The sequence below is a fragment of the Chrysemys picta genome, chromosome 2, assembly GCF_011386835.1.
Source record: "Chrysemys picta bellii isolate R12L10 chromosome 2, ASM1138683v2, whole genome shotgun sequence".
Taxonomy (NCBI): Eukaryota; Metazoa; Chordata; order Testudines; family Emydidae; genus Chrysemys; species Chrysemys picta.
The window spans coordinates 235,793,982-235,821,218 of record NC_088792.1 but is presented as its reverse complement, the minus strand read 5'-3'; the positions used below and the strand labels follow the sequence as shown (position 1 = coordinate 235,821,218).

General features: G+C 42.6%; 1 protein-coding gene across 1 annotated transcript in view; it reads right to left on the bottom strand.

Moving 5' to 3' along the window:
- Positions 1-26,630, bottom strand: part of PI15 (peptidase inhibitor 15) — a 37,073-nt gene extending 10,443 nt beyond the window's left edge. The window contains exons 1-2 of the mRNA XM_005306767.4: positions 26,487-26,630; positions 25,603-25,945 (exon numbers count right to left, since the gene is read on the bottom strand). Of these exons, the coding sequence (XP_005306824.1) occupies positions 25,603-25,875 (273 nt within the window). The 5' untranslated portion in view covers positions 25,876-25,945; positions 26,487-26,630. The remainder of the gene's footprint in view (positions 1-25,602; positions 25,946-26,486) is intronic.
- Between the last annotated feature and the right edge of the window lie 607 nt (positions 26,631-27,237).

Here is a 27,237-nt window from a genome sequence, read left to right as displayed (position 1 = left end):
TCCGGGTCAGAGCCGCGGACATGCCGCTTCTACGACGAGCTGCATGCAGTTCTAGGGGGGGCCGCCACCACTACCCCACCTCTGACCGTGGATTCCGAGGTGGGGATAATCTCATCAGCTACACCTGAGGATTCTGCGGACGGGGAAGAGGAGGAGGAGGAGGAGGACGAGCTTGCAGAGAGCACCCAGCACTCCGTTCTCCCCAACAGCCAGGATCTTTTTCTCAGCCTGACTGAAGTACCCTCCCAACCCAGTATCCAAGACCACGAGCCCATGGAAGGGACCTCAGGTGAGTTTACCTTTTAAAATATAAAACTTGTTTTAAAAGCAAGGGTTTTTAATGATTACTTTGCCCTGAGGACTTGGGATGCATTCGCAGCCAGTACAGCTACTGGAAAAGTCTGTTAACGTGTCTGGGGATGGAGCGGAAATCCTCCAGAGACATCTCCATGAAGCTCTCCTGGAGGTACTCCAAAAGCCTTGCCACAAGGTTTCTGGGTAGTGCAGTCTTATTCCGTCCTCCATGGTAGGACACTTGACCGCACCATGCTTGCAGCAAGTAATCTGGTATCATTGCATGACAAAGCCTGGCAGCGTATGGTCTCGGTGTTTGCTGGCATTCAAGCAACATCCATTCTTTATCTTGCTGTGTAATCCTCAGGAGAGTGATATCGCTCATGGTAACCTGGTTGAAATACGGGAATTTAATTAAGGGGACAGAGGTGGCAGTTCCTACTGGGCTGTTTGCCTGTGGCTGAAAAGAAATCCTTCCCTGCAGTTAGCCAAGCGCGGGGGGGGGGGGGGGGGGAGAGGGAGAAATTGGCCCAGAGCTTTTCGCGTTTGGCTAGCAGGGATCTTCCCTGATACCAGCCACACGGTGGGGGGAGAGGTAAAGCGATCATCCCAGAGAATTCATGGCGGAGTGGGGGGTGTTAGTTTGGTTCCTGCAGGGATCTTCCCTGATACCAGCCACGTGGTGGGGGGAGGGATAAAGCGATCATCCAGAGAATTGGATGGGGTGGGGTGATTAGTTTGTTTTCTGCTGCTGAATGTTAACAGGAAAACCGCAGCACTCAATGGGCTTTGCTTGGTATGTGGGAAAGGAGGGCGCAGAAGCTGAAAGACAATGGCTTACCATGGCCGCATGCAAGCCGAATTCTGTTGCCCGGACCTGCGTCTATGATCTCTAGCAGCAAAGCCACAGGCACTCAATATTAAGAGGCAAAATGCGACCTTGCACAGAAATCACATGTGCTATGTAATGTGAATAGTTTTGCTCACTGTGAAAGAGTATAAGCATTGTTCTGCAAAATGTATCTTTTTAAAAATTTCTCTCCTTTTTTCCCTCCCTCCAGCAGCTGCAAATTCTTCAAGCCTCCCTCCTCCGTCCCAAAGGCTATCACAGATAAGGCGTCGGAAAAAGAAGACGCGAGACGAGATGTTCGCAGAAATCATGGAATCCACCTGCAGTGACAGAGCTCATCTGAATGAGTGGAATGACACGGTTTCAAAGTATAGGAAAGGAGCCAGTGAACGTGAGTACAGGAGGGACCAATGTGAGGACAGGAGGGACCAACGTGAGGAGAGGAGAGACGCTCGAGATGAGAGGTGGTGGCAGGAAGATCAGAGGAGGCAGGATGCAACACTGGGGCTGCTGCGTGAGCAAACAGACATGCTCCGGCGTCTGGTGGAGCTTCAGGAACGGCAGCAGGATAACAGAGTGCCGCTACAGCCCCTGTATAACTCCCTCCCCCCTCACCATGTTCCATAGCCTCCTCACCCAGACGTGTAAGAACACGGGGGGGGGGGGGAGGCTCCGTACACCTTCCCATTCCACCCCAGTGGTCAGCCCAAGCAAAAGGCTGTCATTTTTTTAACCTTTTTTTAGTGGCCTTTTCCTTCCCGCCGATCCTTCTCCCAAACCCCACCCGGGTTCCCTCCCTATTTTTATAATCTATTAATAAAGAATAAATGATTTTTAAACGATAGTGACTTTATTTGGTTTGAAAGCAAGTTGGGGGAAGGGGGAGGGTGGGTTCCTTACAGAGAATGAGTCAATAAAGGGGGCGGGTTTTCATGAAGGAGAAACAAACAGATATTTCACACTGTAGCCTGGCCAGTCATGAAACTGGTTTTCAAAGCTTCTCTGATGCACAGCGCTTCCTGGTGTGCTCTTCTAACCGCCCTGGTGTCTGGCTGCACGTAATCAGCAGCCAGGCGATTTGCCTCAGCCTTCCACCCTGCCATAAAGGTCTCGCCCTTACTTTCACAGAGATTGTGGAGCACACAGCAAGCAGAAATAACAATGGGGAGATTGGTTTGGCTGAGGTCTGAGCGAGTCAGTAACGATCGCCAGCGACCTTTTAAACAGCCAAATGCACATTCTACCACCATTCTGCACTTGCTCAGCCTGTAGTTGAACAGCTCCTGACTCCTGTCCAGGCTGCCTGTGTATGGCTTCATAAGCCATGGCATTAAGGGGTACGCTGGGTCCCCAAGGATAAGTATTGGCATTTCAACATCCCCAATGGTTATTTTCTGGTCCGGAAAGTAAGTCCCTTGCTGCAGCCCTTTAAACAGAGTAGTGTTCCTGAAGACGCGAGCGTCATGAACCCTTCCCGGCCAGCCCACGTTGATGTTGGTGAAATGTCCCTTGTGATCCACAAGTGCTTGCAGCAGCATTGAAAAGTACCCCTTGCGGTTTATGTACTGGGTACCCTGGTGCTCCGGTGCCAAGATAGGGATATGGGTTCCATCTATCGCCCCACCACAGTTAGGGAATCCCATTGCAGCAAAGCCATCCACTATGACCTGCACATTTCCCAGAGTCACTATCTTTCGTAGCAGTACCTGAGTGATTGCTTTGGCTACTTGCATCACAGCAGCCCCCACAGTAGATTTGCCCACTCCAAATTGATTCCCGACTGACCGGTAGCTGTCTGGTGTTCCAAGCTTCCACAGGGCTATCCCCACTCGCTTCTCAACTGTGAGGGCTGCTCTCATCTTGGTATTCTGGTGCTTCAGGGCAGGGGACAGCAAGTCACAAAGTTCCATGAAAGTGCCCTTACGCATGCGAAAGTTCCGCAGCCACTGGAAATCATCCCACACCTGCAACACTATGCGGTCCCACCAGTCTGTGCTTGTTTCCCTTGCCCAGAATCGGCGTTCCATGGATAGAACCTGCCCCATTAACAACATGATCTCCAAAGCACCGGGGCCCGTGGTTTCACAGAATTCTGTGTCCGTGTCCATGTCCGTGTGCTCATCACGCTTGTCACTGCGCTGCCGCCGCCGCTGCCTCCTCGCCTCGTTTTTCTGGTCCTGGCTCAGCATAAACTCCACGAGAACGCGCGAGGTGTTTACAATGTTCATGACTGCTGTCTTGAGCTGAGCGGGCTCCATGCTTGCCATGGTATGGAGTCTGCAGTGTTCACCCAGGAAAAAAGGCGCGAAATGGTTGTCTGCCGTCCGTTGCTTTCATGCAGGGAGGGAGGGAGGGGTGAGGCTGTACCCAGAACCACCTGCGACAATGTTTTTTGTCCCATCAGGCACTGGGATCTCAACCCAGAATTCCAATGGGCGGAGGAGACTGCGGGAACTATGGGATAGCTATGGGATAGCTACCCACAGTGCAACGCTCCAGAAATCGACGCTAGCCCCAGCACATGGACCCACACCGCCGAATTAATGCTTAGTGTGGCCGCATACATTTGACTTTATACAATCTGTTTCCCAAATTTGAATTATATAAATTCGGATTAATCCCGTATTGTAGACATACCCTAAGACTACACTACAGCTGACAACTTGTTAATGCTGAGCCCTTGCTCATGGACTCTGTCTCTACAGCTAGGCATTGAGGGCAGAAGCTGAAGACTGTTGGTTGTGCAGAAGATCTGAATCTGGTTTACAGACCATTGAGTAAAGAACAAGTTACCCCTGGGCTATTGCTCTCTAAAATAACAACTGTTACGCCACCTACCACTGTGCAACCAAAGCTGGTCACAATACAAAAGTGCCTCACTCCTTGTTTCACCTGGACTGCCTTTGCTGGACTTACAGAGTGCCAGCTTGAACGCCTGTTCAGCCACTGCACCAACACAAGAGAGGGCTCAGGTCTGTAAACTTAAGGAAGAGTGCTTAGTCAGGGATGGGGTGGATCTGTGTATAATGCCAAGAGTGGTGGTGAGGTTTATGTTGCAACTTGCTGTTGAAAGCTGCTGCCTTTAGCTGAGCTACACACCACTACTCTTTTGGTATAGATATCACACAAGTCTATATGAATCTGTTGCATTTTGTATTGTATGTTGGTAGGATAACTTTAAAGTAAAATTGTTTTGGTTTTATTCTGGGTGTTTATTATCTGCATAAGAGCCATTATTTATATTTGTGTACCTGGAGGCAACCAAGGTATACCCATAGGTGTATACTGTGCCTGTCCAGGGCGAGGCACTGCCAGCTATCAATATTCATAGGAATTAGAGGAGTAATGCAGAGGGGTGGGTGAGGTTCTGTGTCAAGCGATGTGCAGGGGATCAGACTATAGGATCATGATGGTCCCTTCTGGCCTTAAAGTCTATGAGTCTGTGGGTGACTAGAGGATTCCCACCTAATTCCCCATCTCATCTGGGACCCCCAGGGTTTCCATTATCCTTAATGATGTAAGGTGACCAGGAAACTGGCAGAGGCGATGTGGGGGGAGTCACATGGGGTCACATGCCCGCCCCTCCAGATTTCTCAGGCCGCCTCTCACTGGGATCCCAGCAGCAAGGAGGCAGTGATTCCCCCTGGCAGCGGCACTCACCATGTGTCTGTACAACGCAGGGAGGGAGGAAGCAGCAGGGTGACTGGCTGAGCTCCCCTGTCCCCCGCTACATGGGACTGCTTCTCCTTCCCTGCTGCTTCCCACTGCCTGCTTTACAGACCGTCCGCTGTGGTCAATCAGGGGGGTGGATGCAGAGGTAATATGTGGGGCAGTCATGTGTCCCCTCCCAGAATCTTTCAGTTGTGCCCCCTTCCATCCACAGTTATGTGTCACCTCTGGCAACAGGTGAGGGTTGCCTGCTCCTGGGTACCCTGGGAAGGAAATGTGGGGGTGGGTAGAGGAAGGGGGGAAAAGGAGGGTTACATAAGGAACAATTTAAAGGCCAAGCTTTTGAAGCTTAGTAGTGGACACAATTACAGCAAAGATACCTCCAAAAAGGCACCCTCCAAGGTGAACCTTCAAAACTTGCTGAGTTCACAGTCCTATGTGCCCAGAGCTGCAGTAATGGGGTTGTCCTGGAATAAAATGGTACTACAGTTCTAGCTCAGATCTGTGACTGCATGTGAAGATTTCAGAATCTTGTCAATGTAAAATTTATGAATGCTAATTGATTTTATGAAATTGCTGTATCAATAAATGTCTCAGTGTATATTGAATCAATCTTTTGCTATCAGGGTTTGTGTCACATCCCTCTGAGACAAGGGATAGGGTGGTTTGACAAGAACAATTAAGCGTCATTAACTTGAATGGCCTTTCATTCAAATGGAAGCACCCTAGAACAATGAGATATCTTTAGCCTAAGGGAAACTGATGTTCCTCAGGTTGTCTGCAGAAGGCGGAGTTAGAGCAATGGAAAATCCCCATCAGAAAAGAAAAAGAGCAAAGACAAAAGGTTTTATGAACTGCTTTTTAAAAAAAGGACATGCTCAATGAATGAGAGGAACTTTTGACTGATGTGCTGGATCTGTGCCAGCTTGTTACAGAAGTTAGCGAGTCCATAGCCAGGATGTGAAGATTTTACATGTAATAATCAGAGGACTGCGGTCTAAAAGAAAGATTTGGGGGGACCCCAAAGCAGTGACCAAAACCCAAGAAACTTAAGAGTGGTGAGGACTCACCGGGAGAGAATTGTGTACAGGTGTTAATTATTTTGCCTAGATCAGTGCATCTCTTGTACTTTATCCTTGAGTAAAGTGTGATTGCTTTAGAAATTCTGCAAAGTCTGTGTGCTACTTGGTTCAACCCTCACATGTCCCTGAAGGGACAAACTATAAACTGAAGTACTCATGAGGGTGGAGCTCTGGGGAGAGTGTTCTTGAACAACTTGGGCATCTTGGGAGGGGGGTCAGCATTTGTCCTAGGAGCCCAGGGCAGTCCCGCTCCCTAAAAGTGGTAGCAGACGGAGAGTCTGTGGCCAGGAAGTATGCCAAGAGGCCATAGCCAGAGACTGTGGCTAGATCCTGCCCAGACGTAGGGGAGCTCAGAAGTACATGGCTCCAGCACATGGGTCTAAACATAGCTTCCTGGTGAGCAACCACAAAGGGGAGTTCAGTCAGGTATGTGATACTCCATAAACACCCTTCATTGCTAGTGATAATCATGCTTTTGCCATGAGCTGTCTTTGCCAGAAGCACTGTACGGGGTGTGTGTGTGTGTGTGTGTGTGGTGGGGATGGGGGGGTGCCCATTCCCATGTGATCCTGGCTATAGGCCCACAATCATAGAATCATAGAATATCAGGGTTGGAAGGGACCTTGTGAGGTCATCTAGTCAGTCCCCTGCTCAAAGCAGGACCAATTCCGAACTAAATCATCCCAGCCAGGGCTTTGTCAAACCTAACCTTAAAAACCTCTAAGGAAGGAGATTCCACCACCTCCCTAGGTAACCCATTCCAGTGCTTCACCACCCTCCTAGTCCAACCTAAACCTCCCGCACTGCAACTTGAGACCATTGCTCCTTGTTCTGTCATCTGCTACCACTGAGAACAGTCTAGATCCATCCTCTTTGGAACCCCTTTTCAGGTAGCTGAAAGCAGCTATCAAATCGCCCCTCATTCTTCTCTTCTGCAGACTAAACAATACCAGTTCCCTCAGCCTCTCCTCATAACTGTGTCTGTGCAGAAATAGCACTTAGCTTCTGATTTTGACACAGTATACTTTTAAAAATTAAATTATTTTACCTAATAGCATCTTAGATTATTAAATCTAAAAACTGTACAAATCTCAATTTTTCCCCACCATTAATTCTATGTTTACCTTTTCCACTCCAAAGACAAAACGGAGCTAATCCATTCACTTCATTCTATTCAGTTTTGCTTTCTGGGCCTCATACATCAGCATAATGCTGCAGCATTTGGGAATGTTTGAATCCAAATAAAAAAAGGTTTCAGAGTAGCAGCTGTGTTAGTCTGTATCCGCAAAAAGAACAGGAGTACTTGTGGCACCTTAGAGACTAACAAATTTATTAGAGCATAAGCTTTCGTGGGCTACAGCCCACTTCTTCGGATGCATATAGAGTGGAACATATATTGAGGAGATATATATACACACATACAGAGAGCATGAACAGGTGGGAGTTGTCTTACCAACTCTGAGAGGCCAATTAAGTAAGAGAAAAAAACTTTTGAAGTGATACTCAAGATAGCCCAGTACAGACAGTTTGATAAGAAGTGTGAGAATACTTACAAGGGGAGATAGATTCAATGTTTGTAATGGCTCAGCCATTCCCAGTCCTTATTCAATCCTGAGTTGATTGTATCTAGTTTGCATATCAATTCCAGCTCAGCAGTCTCTCATTGGAGTCTGTTTTTGAAGTTTTTCTGTTGTAAGATAGCCACCCGCAGGTCTGTCATTGAATGGCCAGACAGATTAAAGTGTTCTCCCACTGGTTTTTGAGTAGCCCACGAAAGCTTATGCTCTAATAAATTTGTTAGTCTCTAAGGTGCCACAAGTACTCCTGTTCTTTTTGCAAATAAAAAAAAATCTCAGGACTTGTAGGAGCTACTGTAATACAGAATAATCATACATTCCATGTTTCCTTTCTCTGCATGACCAATGCATTATGAGGGCTCTCTGGGGATATGAGGCATGATGGCAGCCATCATACAAAGGAATAAGAGAACAAGATAATAATATGAGCAGGGATTAAAATAAAAATAAGCACAGCTCCCCATGCTCCTCCCTCATTGGGAGAGTGCTACTCATACAGATCTCCCCCTCATCTAAGCCTGTGAGGTAAGGACTCATCAGGGAAGTTGGAACTGGGAGCATCAGGAGAAACTGGATCCTGGTTGAGGCATTTCTGAGGCTCCCAGACTTTACCACCAATAGATGTAGAAGCAGCACCTAGGGGAGAAGAAGAGATGTCCTACCAGCAAATTCCCTATCCAACTTTCCTTACAGAAGCACTGTCCCCTTGCTGGCCCCCCACTCCCTCAAAGACCTTGCCACCAGATCCTGATTCCCTCTAGAGGCAATGGCAGACAATTTATCCAAAAAATATGTCTACTGCAGTATGTATTATCTCATAATGACATACAATCTTCTATAATATAGAAAATTATATCATTACTTCAAACTTTTCTGAGGAAGAATAACCTGAAGCCTGCACTTCTCTTTATTTTTGTCTCAATATATATTTTCCATGCTGGTCAAGTCTAAGTGAGTGGCATTTATGGGAATGGGGGGAGAAGCACAAGGAATGTGTCTCTACACAGATTCACACATGTGCATACACACACATGTACACACGTTTGTTTGTGAGCATGATATTGTTTTATACACACATTTGCTCTTGTTCCCATTCTCTTCTTGCCATATCCTATCACCACAAGACGATGCAATAAACTAAGAGCTGATAATAGCCAATCCCATGGGCCCCAGGATCTACTTTAATCATCTGATAAGGGGTTGGAAAAAAATATTATAATGACAAAAGTTGACTCTGCCCTTGAAAACTGCATTCCTTTAGGGTCAGCCATCCCAAACAAGACAAAGAAATAGAAAAAAAATCTGATGGCCATTATAATGACTAATAGCATGGAGAAGAAATTTCCTTACAAGAGATTTAAAGAATAGGATTAGTTAGTAAGAGAAAAAGAAGAGTAAGGGCCCATGCAATAGAAGTATAAAAAATAATGAACATTATAATGATGGTCAATCAGGAATTAGTACTGATCATGCAAAGGGAACTCAGCATCGAAAGAAAAAGGGAAGAGTGGAAAAGATTTGTATACACAATGGATCAAATTTTGAGGGGCTTACTCATTCATTAATCATGCAAACTCCCACCAAAGCAAACTGCCTTCTCTCTCCATCTCTAGATGCCTAATTCTCTAGAAACGTTATTGGTGTGGAGGTATTCACCTTCCTTCCATCGGAAATAGGCACCTGCCAGAACTCACTGGATCATTGTATTGAAATCCTCCCCACTCCTCAAATGATCCTAACTGAACTGCAAAGGAGTTACAGCTCTTGTCAAAGTAGCATTAGTAACCTGAAGTGTACATTCTTAAGCCATATTTTGCAGTTTCCCGAGACAAAAGGTCTTTTCCTAAAAATTGTTCTCAACATGTGTGATGCTGTATGATTGAAAATGACCATTTGTATCATTGCTGCTACCACTGTTATACAATTGCAACAACTCTTATGCAAGGTATATCATGTAAGGTGTCAATGGAAAAGTTACAGTCTATCAGATATAATTATCCTGGTTAAATCCATGTATCATCTTTGTATTTAAAGTCATGAATATTAACTATGTATTTGTATCCCAAATGTGTTTGTTACGGGGTGACACTTCTCAAATAGATTTACATCAAGGCTAGACAGCTATATGTGGATGGCCTATTAAGGACACTTCACTCTAACAATGGGCCATAGAAAAAGCTTCATTTTGCCCATATAGCTCTCCCTGACGATGCCTCAGGCACCGAGGGGCCAATGGCCAACCCTGTGAGTCAGCAAGTCTGTAAGGACATGTGATATGCTCATGTGACCCTGAACTCCATCTTGGGACAGTAAGTTTCCACAAAAAGGGTCTGTGGGCTTTGGGATAGTAAATTTCCATGCACATGGCAGAGGATATAAAAAGGCAACTGAGACATCTCCATTTTGTCTTCATTTCCTGCTTCATTTCTCTGGACTGGATTTCTAACAAGGAAGCTCTAAACAAGGACTGGTGACCCCCAATTTGTTTGAGTGATTCCAGAAAGTCTAGCAGTTTATTCCATTACTGCTACAAACTTGGTACAAGGACTTTACAATTATTTGTATATATATAATCTATTAACCATTTATAACTCTCCCCTTTTATTATTAAACCTTTAGATTTTAGTTACTGAAGGGCTGGCAGCAACATGATTATTAGGTAAGATCTGAGTTATGTATTGACCTGGCTAAGTGGCTGATCCCTTGGGATTGGAAGGACCCGAATTCTGATTAAACTGGTTTTCAGTAACCACTCATCATAAAGTCCAAGTGTCTAGATGGTGAGCCAAGGGCTTGAATGCATACGGGGGCTATGTTTTTGGCTTCTTGTTAACTAGTGTGGTGATACAGAAGCTCATTTATGTTACCGATTTGGTAAACTCTAATGATAGAATAACCACCAGTTTGGGGTGTGTCTGCCCTATTTCTTACCAGGCTGTCCTGAATTTGGTATTCTCAGTCGTGACCCACTGAGGCATGGTGACAACATGGTCTCCACAGTTTTCTATCTAATACTAGACTTTAAATAGGGATTATATATGAGCACTATCAAATGGATTGTAAACTGGCAAAGGATAATGATAAATTACAATGCTTTTTCCATTTGGAGATGGACAAATGTGTCCAGTGATGTACTGCAGTGATTAGTGCTTAGGCAAGTTTTATTCAGCATGTGACTTGGCATAGAGAACAAAGAGTTTAGCTGCAGTTGACACTAAATGGGGAGATGTTGCAAACATGAAGCAGGACAAAAAAATAAATAAATCAAGGGATTTGGAAAGGTTGAAAATATAGACAAGAAATGCCAAGATTATATTCTCCTCAGACGAATGCATCTGATAAAATGTAATCCAAAACATATTTATTCAAAGAACCAAGATACTAAAGAAAGAAAGAAAGAAAGAAAGAAAGAAAGAAAGAAAGAAAGAAAGAAGCCAAAGTCTGATTGTATTCAGCAAACAAAAGGCCTGTCTCTGGAAGCCATCCATATATGTAACTCCTGCAGACTTCAATGAGCGTTCCATATAAACAGGATCACAGCCTAACTTTTGGTCTGGATGGCAAAAGAGAAATGTGTATACAATTTCAGGCTGTGTATGCAGAAGTATCTTATCAGAGCAGGGAAGCAGTAAGGCCCTCTTTTTATGGTATTGATGAGACCACCCCTAAAATACTGTGTTTCTTTTGATTTATTAATTAATCATCATTAGTTTTCAGTCAACAGTACAAGTTGCTAGCAGTTGTGAAACATAAAATAAGGCATAATTCTTGCATTGAAGAGCTTGCAATCTAAGACAAAGACAAAAGGTAGGGAAAATAGCACCAGCATTTAGTAAAGGGGTCCAGGTGATGAATGGCCATGTCATGATAGTACACTTTTAAACAAATATTATCAGTCAGATCCTCAGATGATATAAATGAGCATAGCTGCAATGCAGTCTTGCCCAATATTTTTGCCACTTGCCAATAATAGTTAGACAGTTTCTTGTAGGAGTCACAGTGGAAGTGATTTCTCCAAAGGGATTTGACTGTTGAGAGGTAATGGCCTCATGAATCAAACCAGGGAGGTTTCTACAGGTTAGTTGAAATTCATGGATGAAATCAATGGGACTTTTACTCCTGGCTTTAGTGAGGCCAGAATTTCATCCCTGTTTTTTTTAACTCTCTTCAAGCAAGAAGTACAGTAAATCCTATCATTCCCATCAAGTACAGCAAACAGCAGAGGAAAGTGTAAAACATACTGCTAATAATGAATGAACTGTGAGAAGTGAAACTAGTACTCTTTCATAAGGATTTTTCAATATAGTTTGCTAACAAACAACCTCCATTCCTGAGGTGTTTGTAACTCTGAGGTTCCACTATAGCTTCCATAGTGCCCAATTTGTAGCTGTTAACAGCATCCTGTCACACTATGAAACAAATATCTTTGAGACAGGGAAAAACAATGTATTTTCTAACTTTGCTGGGGCTGTCTGCAGTCAGAAGTCCTCCATCACCATTGCTTTCACAAAATCTAATGCAAGCTTGCTAAAGGGCTGCTGAATTATACTATATGTATGTTTCAATTTCTAGCTATATTGTATTTATTTCTTGGTAATTTCTCAAGAGCAAACTGCACCTTTTAAAATGGTCTCTAAACAAAATTACTTCTGTTTTATTAGTGAACTAAAATATTGAATGTGCTTATTCTTAAATACACTATTGCACTTGGCAGCAGCTGTTCAGGACAGTTTGAACATGCAAGCTTTGCTAAGGGCATTTGTGGATGATGAATGTGCAATGTCAAGATTAAATTATACTGACTAAAACAAAACAAATTTAAAAATCAACATTCTCCATTTTTCTGAGCATGCTATTGGGATATATCAAACTTTAATGACTCAGATTTTATTAGCATGATGAGACCACATACAATTTTCACTCTATACATACACTACAGCAGTTTTCTTTTGCATTTATTGAGTGCCTGCTGTCTGAATACTCAGTTTCAATAGAATTAATGTCACCTCTTTTTTTAGGTTTGCTTTTTTAGAGGAGGTTTCAGTGTAGAGCAGGCTAAGGTCCCACTGTAACCTATCTTGAAATGACACATTATGCATTTATCACTGGATTAAAAGTTAAGCATTCATCTAGGGCTTGTCTACGTGAATATTTATTTTTTGGCAAGCTGGGGTGTGAATCTACCCTGTGCTAACCTCCCATGCACTAACTATCCATGTGGATCCTGCTGATGCACACTAACAGTTTGGGAGTGCACTTAATCTACTCCCATTTCAAAGCAGGGTCTAATTCAGCACCCATTGATATCAATGGCAACTTCAGTGGGGGCAAAATGAAGTCCATGATTGTATTCCCTCATTATATTCAGTCATCATGGAAAAGTGGGGTCAGGTAGAGTTAACAAAGATAGCTAAATATTTCAGCTTAAATGCTCTCAGCAATACAATATGCAAACCATATTGATGTTTAAACTGCCACTGTCAGATGTCAGAGTTAGCATCCCATTAAACTATATGGAGCAATTCCTTTCAGAACTGTTGTTTCAATTTGTCTGTTTTTGGAATTCCTGGTGGCTCATGAACCACACAGCATCAAGACATCCTGAAGATTTTCGTAACTAGAAGGGCTAGAAATACACACACACTCTATGTATACTTAATGGAAGCTTAAAATCTGTGCAGATTGAAGGGTCTACAAGAGAAGTGCCCATGTGTGAGCATTGGTTTAGTCCCAGTCACAGCTCCAGAGGAGCTGGAGTTGATATACAGACCTCAGTCCCTGGATAGCACTGGAAGAAGCATAGGGCTCTTCACATCACTCCCCATCAACTTCTCTAGGCAGCTTAGAATGGTACTGACCAGTTCTGGAGGCAGCTGCATTCAGCCTCACAGTCTGATAGCCTAACGCAAGTCAAAAGGGAAAAATGGTAGAGAACTTTGAACCTCAGACTGATGCATGGAGGACACCACTCTCAACTTGAAGAAAATAAACAGGCAATCCCACACCTATGTGTGTATGTGCAAATATTGCTTTTAAATGTTATACTAGAGTATATTTATTTGACTCTATTTCTACGGACACAAGCGATTGTTTCCTCCCTGTCATGAAAAATTATCAAAATTCCATCACTGGATAATCTTGTACCAGAGGAAAAATCCATAGCCACTCCATAAATCAATCACTCACTAATGAAGTAATTTTCTACCACATCTCTTTAATGCATTGTCAGAGAAACAAAGAAAAGAAGATGTATAATTTTAACCACCCATATTGCCCCATCCTCACTGAGATTTATGATCTGACTTTTAAATTCTACAAGATGTGTTGTGATTTTTTTTTCCCGGGGAAAGAAATTGCTACTTTATTCCAAATACACCAGGAAGGTCTGTCAACAGTTTACTATATTTCTTATGCTTAGGAGTGTTGTTACAATCTTCTTTTTAGTGGCTTACTCTGAAAGTGGACTGCAGTAGGTGCAGTTAGAAAAACTTCTTTTAGCTTGTTACAGGACAGTAAAATAGCATTGATTCTGGCAGTATTCCCTATTTTTGAGACAATGAATAGTTCCTTAAATCAATAATACCTATTTATAGTTGAAATGGTGTTTTTAAAGCCAGCTCTTTAACTATGTCTATTGTGTAGAAGTGATATTTTAGAAAGAATTACTGATTTTGGTGATTGAATGCAACCAAGTATTCCTGCAAATATATAAATGGGCCTCAGAATTCTGAATTTGTGAGAAGTCAGACTCAAGATCCATAAATAAAATAATTTTGGTTTTGGTTTTCTAACAAAAATAAATTTTTTTTTCAAGGAAATCAGTCACTTTCAGTGAAATAATTTCCTTTAGTTGAAAACCCATTTGTCTGTTGGAAAAAAAGTTTTGATGGAAAATTTTTGAGCAATCCCAATGTTTATATCTCAATGCTCCCTTACTATGATGTGTGAAAAGGGAAGAGAGGAGGTACAGAATTCTTCTCTCCTACAAAGGGGAGAAGGTTGTCAGGGGCAGCAGGAGGTTATGGAAAGGTAAGAGGGCATCATGTGGAAAGGAACAAATCAGGCAAGGTATTCCATGATAGTATCGGCACTTCTCTCATGCGCCCATATATTTCTGCATAATTTGTGCTTTCATTTAAAACATTTAAGTTTCTAGCCCTTATAATCACAAATAAAATGTTATAAACATGAGTAAGTGTAGTGCTGTCTTCCTGAATCTGCTAAGAGACAGGTACCTTAACTGGCCTATTCATATTAATGGGATGTTAACTCTGAAAGGTAATGACAGTGATTTAAATGACATTAATATTAAGCTGATGATCATTTTAGGAGAAACGTTCAGCTTCTCTGGAATACTGGGAAGATCTTAGATTTATGGGAAGAGTACAGAGTATAGCCACACTTCCCCCTGTTTTGATGCTGGTCCCGTGTTGGTATGAGCTCTTAATCGTTCCTTGTACAGATAATAAACTTGCCTAAATAGAGAGACAATTTAAATATTTCACTTCAATGTAAACTTTGGAGTAGACAGTCTTTCATGTGTAGTTGTATACATACCTGAAACCTTACTTGCACGTGCATACTTACAACATCAGATTGCAAATAAAATGCGGAGATAAGTAATTGTGAGGCCATTTGTACCCTAAGAAATTAGGCTGACCCAGCTACGTTGCTCAGCGTTGTGAAAAACCCGCACCCCTGAGCAATGTTGTAAAGTTGACCTAACCCCCAGCATAGACAGTGCTAGGTCAACGGAAGAATTCTTCCAAGAGTTTACCAACTTTTGGGGAAATGGACTAACTACAGCAACAGAAGAACCCTTCCTGTTGCTGTAGTGAATGTCTATGCTGCTATAGTAATTTAAGTGTTGACATAGCCATACTGTCATGCAAATATAAGCAACATCCTCTTGGTTATTAACATGCACATTCCTTTTATATTTGTGTCCTCATTTACATTGTATTCATGGCTGCTGATGGATTTTTCTTTTCAGTTAACAAACAAAAACCAAACCACCACGATGGCCCAAAGAGAAAATGGCAGGTAAGACCCTACTTTTACTGACGGTCCATCAAAACCATTAAATGTTTACATCGAACTTCCCATTTTATTTCTCACAATACATACATTTTTTCTTATTTATTCAACTGGCTGTGCAGGTCAGAAATACTTCTTCATAAAAAGTTAAAGCCTAGAGAAGGAGAAAATCCTTTACAAAAAGACCTCTCTGTGACAAAAAAAAAATTGGGGAATGGGAGGGGGAAATGGGATGACTGAGGAATGAAATCCTGGCCTCAATTGGCCAGGCTGTCTGTTTTGTTCTTATATAGGTTCTTATACCATGCTCATCACTGTAGCATCTGCGCGCCTTCCTGTGGTGCATTAAGCAATGCGACTGCATATCTGTCACATGTTGTCTGTACAGCTAGAGTACAGCTACACATGTAATCATGGGGAGGAATAGCAAAAGTGGCCTGCTGCTGTCCCATTACGCAGGGCTTTGTCCAAGGTGATTCACTCAGTGTACAGATCCCAACTGGCCATGCTGGTACCCTCTATGGAGACCTACCACATTATGCAGAGAGATGCAGAATTTCCCTGCACAGCTTCTCTGCTGGCCCCTCTGTACAGTGGACCTGTAGCTTTTTAATGTTTTCAGGTATTTTGTGGACATGTAGGACCCCCCAGTATTTGGCCCTAAGCTTAATAAAACAACCACCATTCCTTCTGCTTGCATGCCTTTTTAGCAGGGTGATTGAAAATGCCTCCTCTCTTCTCCCTCATTCTTTCAGTACATACTGTGTGATGAAAACATATGAGCTCATTGGAATTTATATAGACAGATTTGGCAAGCTTTATATATTTATTTGGGCTGTGAGATCATTTAGATTCAAGGCTGACTCTCTCTAAGAATAAGAATAGTTTCTTTGCTCTCAGCTGCCACCTGTTAGAAATGTTACTATGCATAGTGTAACTAATTAGTGCCTAGTGTGTGTCTAAATCCTGCCTTAATATGTGCAGCACAAATTTGAAAATGTAGATAGAAATTCCAAAAGTCCACTTTGCAAAGAAAAAATCCTGATTTATCACACAAGGCCACCTGTAAGATGTAGTTCTCTTTTGGATATTATTGCAAATAAATACGAACAAACAGGTTCACATAAAATAACCCAAAGGGAAATTGTTCTGAGTTTCAAAGACGGTTAGCATTTTAAAATATATAACACAGCTCTGAACTTCTGGTAAGCAGAAATGCTGAAATACTACAAGGAGGAAGGGTTGCCAGCCCTCCAGGATTGTCCTGGAGTCTCCAGGAATTAAAGATTAATCTTTAATTAAAGATTATGTCATGTGATGAAACTTCCAGAAATATGTCCAACCAAAACTGGCAACCCTACAAGAGGGTCACTTCTATGGTATTCATTCCCAGCATGACCAGAATCAGATGTCTTAGAAATCTCACAAAAAGCCTGCGGTCATGAGATTTCAAGCCAGTTTGCAGATTCAAGAGGTATAGATAAGTTTTATATAAATATCTACATTTTTGGGTACCTATTCAGTCCAAACCTATACTCCTAACTGTTTCAGGTTTGCCCATCACTAATGGCCAAATAGTTTTCTTTCAGTTCTCTGCTTTTCTTCTTCTCTTTAGAACCAGCCTTTAAAACAGTAAAAAGCAAAGAAAGAAAATCAGTAGGCTGACAAATTTAATAGTAATAAGTTCCTTTCATATGTTATTATTTGTGTATCTTTTGGGAAAGTCAAGTGAAAGAGTTACAAACCTTAAAATATTCAGTGTTTTCCTAACCTACTCCAAGACTCATTTTACTTGGCATGATCTTACTCAGGAAGAGGTACCAAGGGGATCTAACTTTATCCAACTGATGATCATACTGATAATTTGCCAAGAGCCTGAAGGAAGAGTCAGTTGAAATCTTTCATCTGAAATATTTTCAGAGAGAAATGTATTTTATTCAAGAACAAAAATGTTAAAGGAAATTTTGTTTCTTTCAAAATTATCCTTTTATATGAACAACCTGAAACTTTTCGAATTTTGATATACCAAAAACTGATGGTTCTTGGTTTTTCATTAAAAAAAAAATCAGAGAATAAAATTTCTTCCATTTACTTTGAAAATTTTCATGGAAAATACTTACCATTTTCCAAACAATTCTACCAGAAAGACAAATGTAAGATACACAAAAGACCCTATTGGAGCTGCTTTGTTCTTCAGAATCAAGATATCGTCCAAGGAGTGATAAGTCTCAACATGTGATGCTCCATCTTGATACAAGTTGACAGGCATTGAATGAAGATATAGAGAACCATTGTTCTCTGGACCACATCTTCACACTCAGGGTCGAGCTGGCTCTAGGCCACATTGGAGAACTGCAGAGGATGTATGTCATAGGCCTTACTATAGTCAGCATAACTGGACTGCACTATCTAATAGAGAGCAGGTGGTGTCTCTGCAGTTTTTGTCGCTTGCTATCTTTGGCATGCACATTTCCACAATTCTGGAGAACACATTCTCTTTTTCAGTTTTGTCTCAGAGGTAGAAGGAGGACAAAAATGTAGAGAGGTTTGAAGTCACTACCTTCTCCATTCATGTATGAAGCTAAGTACTTTGTGTACTTTGGAACAGGATTTTTGTGAAAAATGTCTGTCTTTGTTTTTAGCCAAGAAGTTCAAGAGGTGCTATATTTAATAATGAATGAATGTCCAATTCTGAGGGCTCAGGGTTACTGCCCTTCTATAAGAAACCTCACTAGGTTTTTCTTTTTCCCCTGTGACTCAAACTCCCAGAAGGCTTTCTGCTGATATTATATTTACATAATGTAAATATTCATCCACACTTTAGGATAGACACTCCAAAACATTTATGCCTAAAACAAGTGAAAAGCGCTCTCATGCCAAAGCAAATTTAAACAGGGCATTCCTTACCATTTTATTGTTTGAGAAGTTCTTTAAATTTTGCAGAGAAGGGATGTTTTCCAGTGGAGGTCTTTTCTGTTTATCTTTCAAACTGTTCTCCAATTATTCGCTATGAAACACTTCCTGGCTTTTGTTTTTGACATACACAATAAGAGCTTTACTTGGTCTAGTGGGATGCTGATTCACTCCCTCAGGTAAGTGAGAGCATCCTAAAAGCTGCTCTGACTTATGCTGGCTGCCAGTGTTACCTGAGGTCAATACAGCAGAAGTGGACCATTGGGCACAAGGAAGCCACAGCTAAGGCCCCTTTACACTGCAGTGTCCCCTGACCAGGCACCAGTACATTAGGCATGAATATGCCAGATTTAGAGTCAATTTGTTCTGCTGGCATGACAGAAAACAGCCGTAACATAGGGGAGAATCTGTGACTTGTCTGTCCATTACTTTATTTCAAGCTTTAGCATTTATATAGGATTTTTGAGAACTATGTGACTGAGACAATTCAACATACATAACTTCTTGAACAAAATCCACTTTGTGTTATTCTTGTGTTGGTGCTATTGAAGTAGTTAGCAATCCATCAATTAAAATGATTGAGCCTAATTTTCATTTACACAAATGCTGCCTTTCACTGCTTTGGTAAAGGAGCCTTAAAGTGGGTGTAACTCTAATTTACCTGTATTAACAATAAAAACATGGGAGGACATAACCTATGCAAAGAGATTAAAGACATTTGATATTGTGACAGACCCAGACCAGTGGGGTACAGGAGTCTGGTAGAGGGCAAATATACTGGTCACTGGATGAGTTTTCTGTTCCCTGAGTGACCAGAGCAGTAGAGTAATCAGGAACCTGCTAGAACCAGTTAAGGCAGGCAGGCTAATTAGGACACCTGGGTTTTAAAAGGAGCTCACTTCAGTTTGTGATGTGAGTGTTAGGAGCTGGGAGCAAGAGGTGCAAGGAGGTGTGGGTGTGCTGCTGCTGCTGGAGGAGGAGGAGGACTGAGGAGTACAAGTGTTATCAGACACCAGGAGGAAGGTCCTGCGGTGAGAATAAGGAAGGTGTTTGGAGGAGGCCATGGGGAAGTAGCCCAGGGAGTTGTAGCTGTCATGCAGCTGTTACAGGAGGCACTATAGACAGCTGCAGTCCACAGGGCCCTGGGCTGGAACCCGGAGTAGAGGGCAGGCCTGGGTTCCCCCCAAACCTCCCAATTGTCCTGGACTGTGGGTTCTTCCAGAGGGGAAGGTCTCTGAGCTGTTCCCCAACCCACATGGTGAATCTCTGAGGCAAGAAAATCTGCCAATAAGCGAAGGACCCACCAAGATAGAGAAGGAACTTTTTCACAATATGTAGCATACAACTTAGAGAAATGATGCAAAGAAGACAACTTTCGGTAAATACTTGAGAGGTAATGATATGAAATGTAACAGGGAGATACATTCAATTAGTTGGTTACAAACAGTATATAACGAGTAATCTCAACTTCTAAAGGAAATATTTAGGTTAGACATTTGGAAAAAATTTCTAATGCTGCTAATGTAGCCCCTATTTCTTTTTCTGATTTCATGGTGTTTGGCCAAAAACATTTCACAGGTTATACCAAGGTAAATTATTTGCTAAGAGATGTTACTGAGACATCATCACTATGTTCAAGCCATATGTGTTCAATGCAGAAGACAGTTCTGCAAGGGGTTGGAGCAGACTGTATGGACTAAGAGATCCTGTCCAACCCATTATATATGACTCTTAAAGGAGTTTATCCTACAGTTCTTACCAGAATAGTTGATTTCAATGCACATGAGCAAAGGCAAACAGCTCAAGAAACAAACCATCGAAAAGAAACTTGTACCCTGACACCTGCAGCAGCACTAGTTCCATAATGTTAATGTGGCAAAGTATATAAACAGCAAGGCATTTTTATCAGCAGTGCCAGAGTGCTGGAGGACAAACCAAGTAAACTCACTTTGTTGTTTTATGATGAAAGGCTTTCAGGTGTCAAATAAGCCTCTTTAATGTGCTTGGAATGGTAAGCAAAATTGCTTCAATCTATTTGACCTATCCACCACCCAGTGTGTACTTCAAGAGTAACTGGATGGCTAGGAATGTTTATACAGAGACTTTCACCTTTAGCTCTCTAGTTTTAATCCAACTAATAGTATTTGGAAGTTATGACCATCTAATGGATGCTTATGGCCTCTCTGAAATGAATTTGTGAGCTTATTACTGCTCTTGGTGAACTTGAAGATGCTTTCTAAATACACACAGGGTGAGGTATCAGTTGAAAACTAGTAACTTGCTGGTCATTAATATCACGGTGAAATGTATGTAGCAACATTTTAGGCAAAGTTATTAATTCCCCCTGTATGATATTGTTACAAATGCACACAGCCCTGAGTAGGAAAAAGTTGTTAAACAGGTCTTTCCTAAGCAAAGGAATGTATGTTTACCTATAGAATCAAAACTAGGGCCAAATAGATTAATTGATTTTAATCATCTGTTTGCGGTGTTGCTGTAGCCATGTTGGTCCCAGGATATGAGAGAGACAAGGTAGGTGAGGAAATATATTTTATTGGACCAACTTCTGTTGATGAAAGAGACAAACTATTGAGCTATATAGACCTGAAAATCAGCTCTGTGGAGCTTGAAAGCTTGTCTCTCTCACCAACAGAAGTTGGTCCAATAAAAAATATTACATCACACACCTTAGCTCTCTCTTTATCACTCTGCATCAGATATCGCTTAATACAATAGGTCTAATTCTTTTCTTGCTTTCCCTGGTGTAAAACAAGGGTAACTCCTTTGAAATCAATGGAGTTACACTTGTTTAAAACCCATATAAGCAGAGGAAAATCAGGTCTCAAATAATGTCAAATAACTCATACCTTTAGTGCGAGGAACTCCAGTTTGCCAATGCAAAATCCAAATAAAAACGTTAAGACCAGAATGTGTTTCACGTTTATAATATGTAGGGTGACCAGACGTCCCGATTTTATCGGGACTGTCCCGATATTTCCTTGTTTGTCCCGCATCCCGACCGACATGCGGTCGGGACGCGGGACAAACAAGGAAATGCGCCGGAGCCTGGAGCCCGGAAGTGCTCGCACACACCCCCCCCGCCCCAACTCCACCCCCTCCTCCCCCGATTGGCTCCCTCCCCGAATCCCCGCCTCTTCCCCGGGCTCACCATTCCCCCTCCCTCCACAAGCGCTGGAGGGAGGCCCGGGAGACTCAGGGGAAGCGCGGGGCCGGGGTGAGTAACAGTCCAGCCTGGTCCCGAGCAGGCAGGACTCAGTTGGGTGGTAGGGAGAGGAGGGGGGCGGCCCGCGGGGCCAGGCGGCGGCTGTTCTCCCCCCCGGGCAGCGGGACTCGGGAGCAGCCGCTGCTGCAGCTCCCACTGCCGCGGGGGAGGAAGCGGCCATGGCCAAGCTTGGCGGCTGCGGCTCTGGCATCCCCGAACCCCCCGAGCCGGGGCCTGCTGCGGGGACCCAGCAGCGCGCACGCTGCGCCCAACCCCTGGCCAGTCGTGTCTGGGCTGCTCCCCAGGTGGTGCTATCCCGCAGCAGCCCCAGGGCGGAGGCATCGGCAGCCCAGCCCCGTTCGTTCCCCTGCAGGACCCGAGTGGGACAGGGGGGCTGGGGCCTGCTGTCCCCACTCCGGGGCTGCCGCGGGATAGCGCCAGCTGGGCAGCAGCCCAGACGCGACTGGCCAGGGGCTGGACGCAGCGTGCGCGCTGCTGGGTCCCCGCAGCAGGCCCCGGCTCGGGGGGTTCAGGGGCGCCAGAGCCGCAGCCGCCAAGCTTGTCCATGGCTGCTTCCTCCCCCGCGGCAGTGGGAGCTGCAGCAGCGGCTGCTCCCGAGTCCCGCTGCCCGGGGGGGAGAACAGCCGCCGCCTGGCCCCGCGGGCTGCCCCCCTCCTCTCCCTACCACCCAACTGAGTCCTGCCTGCTCAGGACCAGGCCGGACTCTCACTCACCCTGGCCCCGCGCTTCTCCTGAGTCTCCCGGGCCTCCCTCCAGCGCTTGCGGAGGAAGGGTGTGGGTTTTTTTTGTTTGTTTTTTTTGGCCACCCCCCCCCCCCCACGTCACCCTCCCCCCGCGTCCCGATATTTGACTTGGGTGATCTGGTCACTCTAATAATAGGTCTGAGACTGATGTGTGGCAACAATAAAAAATATATCCCCTTGTTCTTATCAATTTGGCTATCAAATTCAATGTGTCATGGAATCTCAAGAGGTCTGGCAATAAGCTGAGCTGGCTACCATATACAAATCTTGTGCATTCTTGGCCTTTCCTTATATCAGTAGTATAGCCAAAAGAAGCCCTGTAAACGTAAGAATTTAAGACAACAGGTGTCTCAGCACAGTAGATGGCATAATGCCCAATGGGCTCAAAATATTACTAAATGTAGAGACTGCATGGGAGGCTGAACAGACTTGGGGTCAGAAGGAGACGTTAAAGGAGACAATCATTCATGGAGGGAGGGGTTAAGAATTGGAGTATGGGGTCCAGGTTCCTGTGCTAAATCCTAAACTCTATCAATAGAAGGGAGTGGAAAGGAGTAAGAGTATAAGGCATTTCTGAGGAAAAAAAGGATGCAATCAGGGGGAAAGAGCAGAACGTGATTTGCATGGACAGTGGGGAAAAAAACAAGGCGAGACAACATATTTTTGTTTTTTTTTCCAAACCAGTTTTCCCATCCCTATTTTAATGTGCTATATGACAAGATCCTCTTTCAGCTTGCCTAACAAGATGTCTACTCAATGCACTGAAACAGCATCCTCAGCTACTTCAAAGTTCTCCTGCACCTGACATGCTTTTTCCTCATTGTAAGGTGACTAAGACAATGATTTAGGAAGACTAGTTTCACAACTAGCTGTGCCCTTTTGCAGACGCCTCAGGGTAGGATGACATAATTCTGTGAATGTTCAGCATGATACATTTGGTCTGTTGGCAATGACAATATGTCCCAAATATTATATGTGGGAATGGATATTGAGTGTCATAACCTCATAAATGTAAGAGACCTGATGTTCCCAGCAGCACATTACTGATGAAATTATACATACTGAAATTTCATGAAGAAATTACATGGAGGACTCACGATGGAATCCAAGCTTTCCATAAGACTCCAATACAATGCTTTTGGGTGAGGGACAGCTAGGTGAATTATTGGTAGTGCCTTGAGCTACAACTTGCAGATCTAACTGAATTGTAATCTCTAGTCCTTTTGCCCAAGTTCTCTGAACTCTGAAGGAGGAAACAATGGAACACATCACTGCCATTGTGACCCTTGCTGACTAATTAAAACAGGAAGCAGCGCTTCAGAGGAGGCCTAGTTCTTGTCTTGGTTGCTACTGAACTGGCTGATGCTCAAAGCAGCACAGATACACCTGCTGGATGGCTGATTGCAAGATATTCTACAGTGAGGAGGGCAAGAAAGGGAGTAAAACGTAGCTTGTCATGAATTTCAGTCCTACTGCCAATGGCAGGATCTTGGTTCTTTGTCAAACCTGTCAGGTCTAAAGGTTACCACTTTGGGGTGAAGCCCAGCAGAAAGCCCAACAATATGTAATGAAGCCCTAGCAGTTTCTGGGAGGTGTTAATTTATGCAAATAAATTAAATGAATGGAGTCATCTTCCTCTTTCCTGCTCTTCACAATTTCTTTACTTTTGTCTTGTGAATGATTCTTTTACAAAACTCTTGAGAATATGAATTTTTTTCCTGACATTGCTTTTGAAGCAAATTTCAGCTGGTTTCATTGCAGTCAATTGCACCATACATTTCCAAAAGACACAAGGCAAAGGGAGGGGGAGGCTAGACGGCCCTTCTCCCAGACATCACAGTGAAGTTTATTTATACAGAATCAATAGAAACCATCAGTCACAGAATTCAGTAATTAAAAGGCTGATTGAGCTTGACTTTTGACCACCTTATTTTTTTTTCTGCCTTTGACCTTTCCACTTAACCAAACTTCAAACTCAATCTCCATCACAGACACAAGCCCTGATGCTGCAAGGTTCGGTGCACACTCAGCTCTCTGAGGTGCCCTTGGGAGATACTCAGCATGTTGCATGATCAAACCCAGATTTAGGTAACATCTGTGACAGAGAGAAGTCCAAATTGTTAGTCATTAGCTACTAAAGGGGAGGAGTTTGTCAACCCCTTTTTCTGCATGTCATGTTAGTGGTGTCATGTTTCTTAAATCTGTTAACCAGCTGTTGTCATCTGAGATGCTCCTGTGTCTTTAAGTGAATATTATACTCCATATACAAAATTTGACTGCCCTTTAAAAACAATGTGAATTCCTTGCTTGGTAGGTAAAAGGACTTCTGCTTAACTGGCCTATTTTTAATTTTAGAGTACTAAAGTATGCATGCATTGAAAGTTGAAACACATATTACAAATACACTGGCTGAGCAGTTATTTCAATGACAAAGCATTAAATCATAATGAGGAAATAACTAATGTGTTCAGTTAGCATACTGTAGGAACAGATATTTCCCAGAAAGAACTTCAGCCAATAAAGGGAAAAAATACCTAGAGATATCATGCGCACTGATTTCTGAGTAAATCCAACATGTTTAGAGAAACATTTTAAACAAGTACTGTATCTGACAGAGAAATAAAACCATTATATGAATACAAAATATGCATGCAAAATAAAAACCATGATCACCTGACAAATCAATCTCTGCAAATAATATATGTGGAAGAGACTAGCAATGTTCATGGGATGCATTTTTTTTAAATACACCAGTGTTATAACTTAGTGTTCTCTCTAGTAATTCAGAAATGGAACTATTAATAATTAGAATCTTAACCACTTGGTTTAGATGCTAATTATTTAAAAGCAGATTGTATACCCCTTACCCTCTGAGCAGTGACTCACATGAGTAACCCTACTGACTCAAATCCCATTGACTTTATTGGAACTACTTGTGATAGTAAATGTTCACCAGGGTGAGTAAAGGGTTCACAATCTGGCTCTTAGCTCTTATTAATTATTCATTACAATACTTCAGTTAAAAAAAAACTTTATAGTAAAGCCATGCAATGGTTACAAATCATTTGTCTACTGAGCTAAAAAATGTTGGCTTGGCTCTGGAAAATGAAATCACTGATTTATAGTCTCTTACATTTTCCAGCAGATCTAATGAAACGTTATTCCCCTCAGAAGTAAACGAAAATCCACTTACCATATACTCCATGTTTGAAGCAGGTGGAAAGACTTTGCCTCTGACTTGATTATGATAATCGAGGATGGCAATCATGTCATTCTGTGAAATGTACCGCTTCCGCCTGACTTTGGGGATTTTTGCAGAGTCCAAGTGAGCTGCCAAAGCTGCTTCAATGTCAGTGAAATTTTTGTTTGAGAGGAATAGGTCAGTGGAATTGGGTAATGCTATTGCACTTGTTTCACAGAGAATGAAAAATAAGAAGGCACAACTGATTGCAGAGATTACTGTCATTTTGAGGGCCAAGGGAGGAAGATAGGCCACAGGGTTGCTCAGCTTTAAGACAGGAGAGCAGAGGGCAGATCTGTGGAAGAAAAGGTGTCAAAAGATGTGATTCTATACACAAATTTATGGCTTGATAGAAAAAAGGAACCTTTTCCCCCCTTAAGATCAAAAGGTTTTTTTTCTTTCACAACTTGTTAAATCTCTGATACAAAGCAAGCTAGAGCTATTTCTTCATAACACAGTGTATGAAAGTGAACCTTAATATGAACTTTTAAAAACTAAGGTCAAATAAAGTGCCATCATATCTGGACTGCCATAATCACAGATACACACCATCAATTTGTACTACACACCATACTCCTTGTTCTAACTGGGCAGACTGCAAGGAATCTCACAGAATTTTATTTACTGGGGATGAAAAATACATTCCAGGGCATGTCTTTTACTGCTTGCACTCATGGCTCTGATAATGCCTCACATACAAACTAACAGGCAAAGAACATAAAAAAAGCATGAAAATAGGACATCTTAGTAATAATATTCAAATCTTACTCCAGCAAAATGTGATGAACAGTAATAAAAATGCATGCAAAGCAAACTTATTGAGTTGAATGGCTTACCTCTGTGTAATACCAAAAATCAGTACAGTATACTGTGATCCCAATTTATACAGCTCTTTCTTATGCTGTAGTGTGAACCATTGTAATGAGGATAGTGTCTTATTACAAACCCTCAAAGAACAAAAGTCTGCTAGTTTTGAAGCTGCTGGCTACAGGAGCTACTAACAGCTTTTATATATTACAGTCTGTATGATCCAGAAAGGGCAGTCTCTAAGTCTCTTCCTAGCCAAAATGGGAGGGGAGGAGTTTTGCACAGAACACACAATGATTGGGTGGCATCTTTTTAATGTAGGTGGTTAAGATATTGTGTCATACCCACAGCTGCTATACAACAAAGAAGCAAAAGACAAACCTCTTCTTTTTTTTTTTTATCAGTACTGCCTACCTTTTCCCTTACAGTTCCTCCCCCCTCCCCCTTTGATGAAATTCATCTTGATTTCCTAATACTATTTTATGGTGATAATGGGAGATATATATGTTTTGTTTTAAAACAACAGTATTCAAGTAACAAGCAATACAATTTATATAGGCAATGACTGGGTATAAGGTAGTGACCTGGTAACTCAGACAACATACAAAGTGAGTGCTCAGAATAGTCCATGGGAATGACTTTAAAGAGTGGTTTCTCACTGAGCTATGCTAGTGGGCTTACAGAGCATGCAAGCAGCAGCATAAAAGAAGTGTTTAGTTCATTCATTGTGGAGTGCACCAGACACTCAAAGCCCTGCTCCTTCTCGCTCACTCTTTTGCT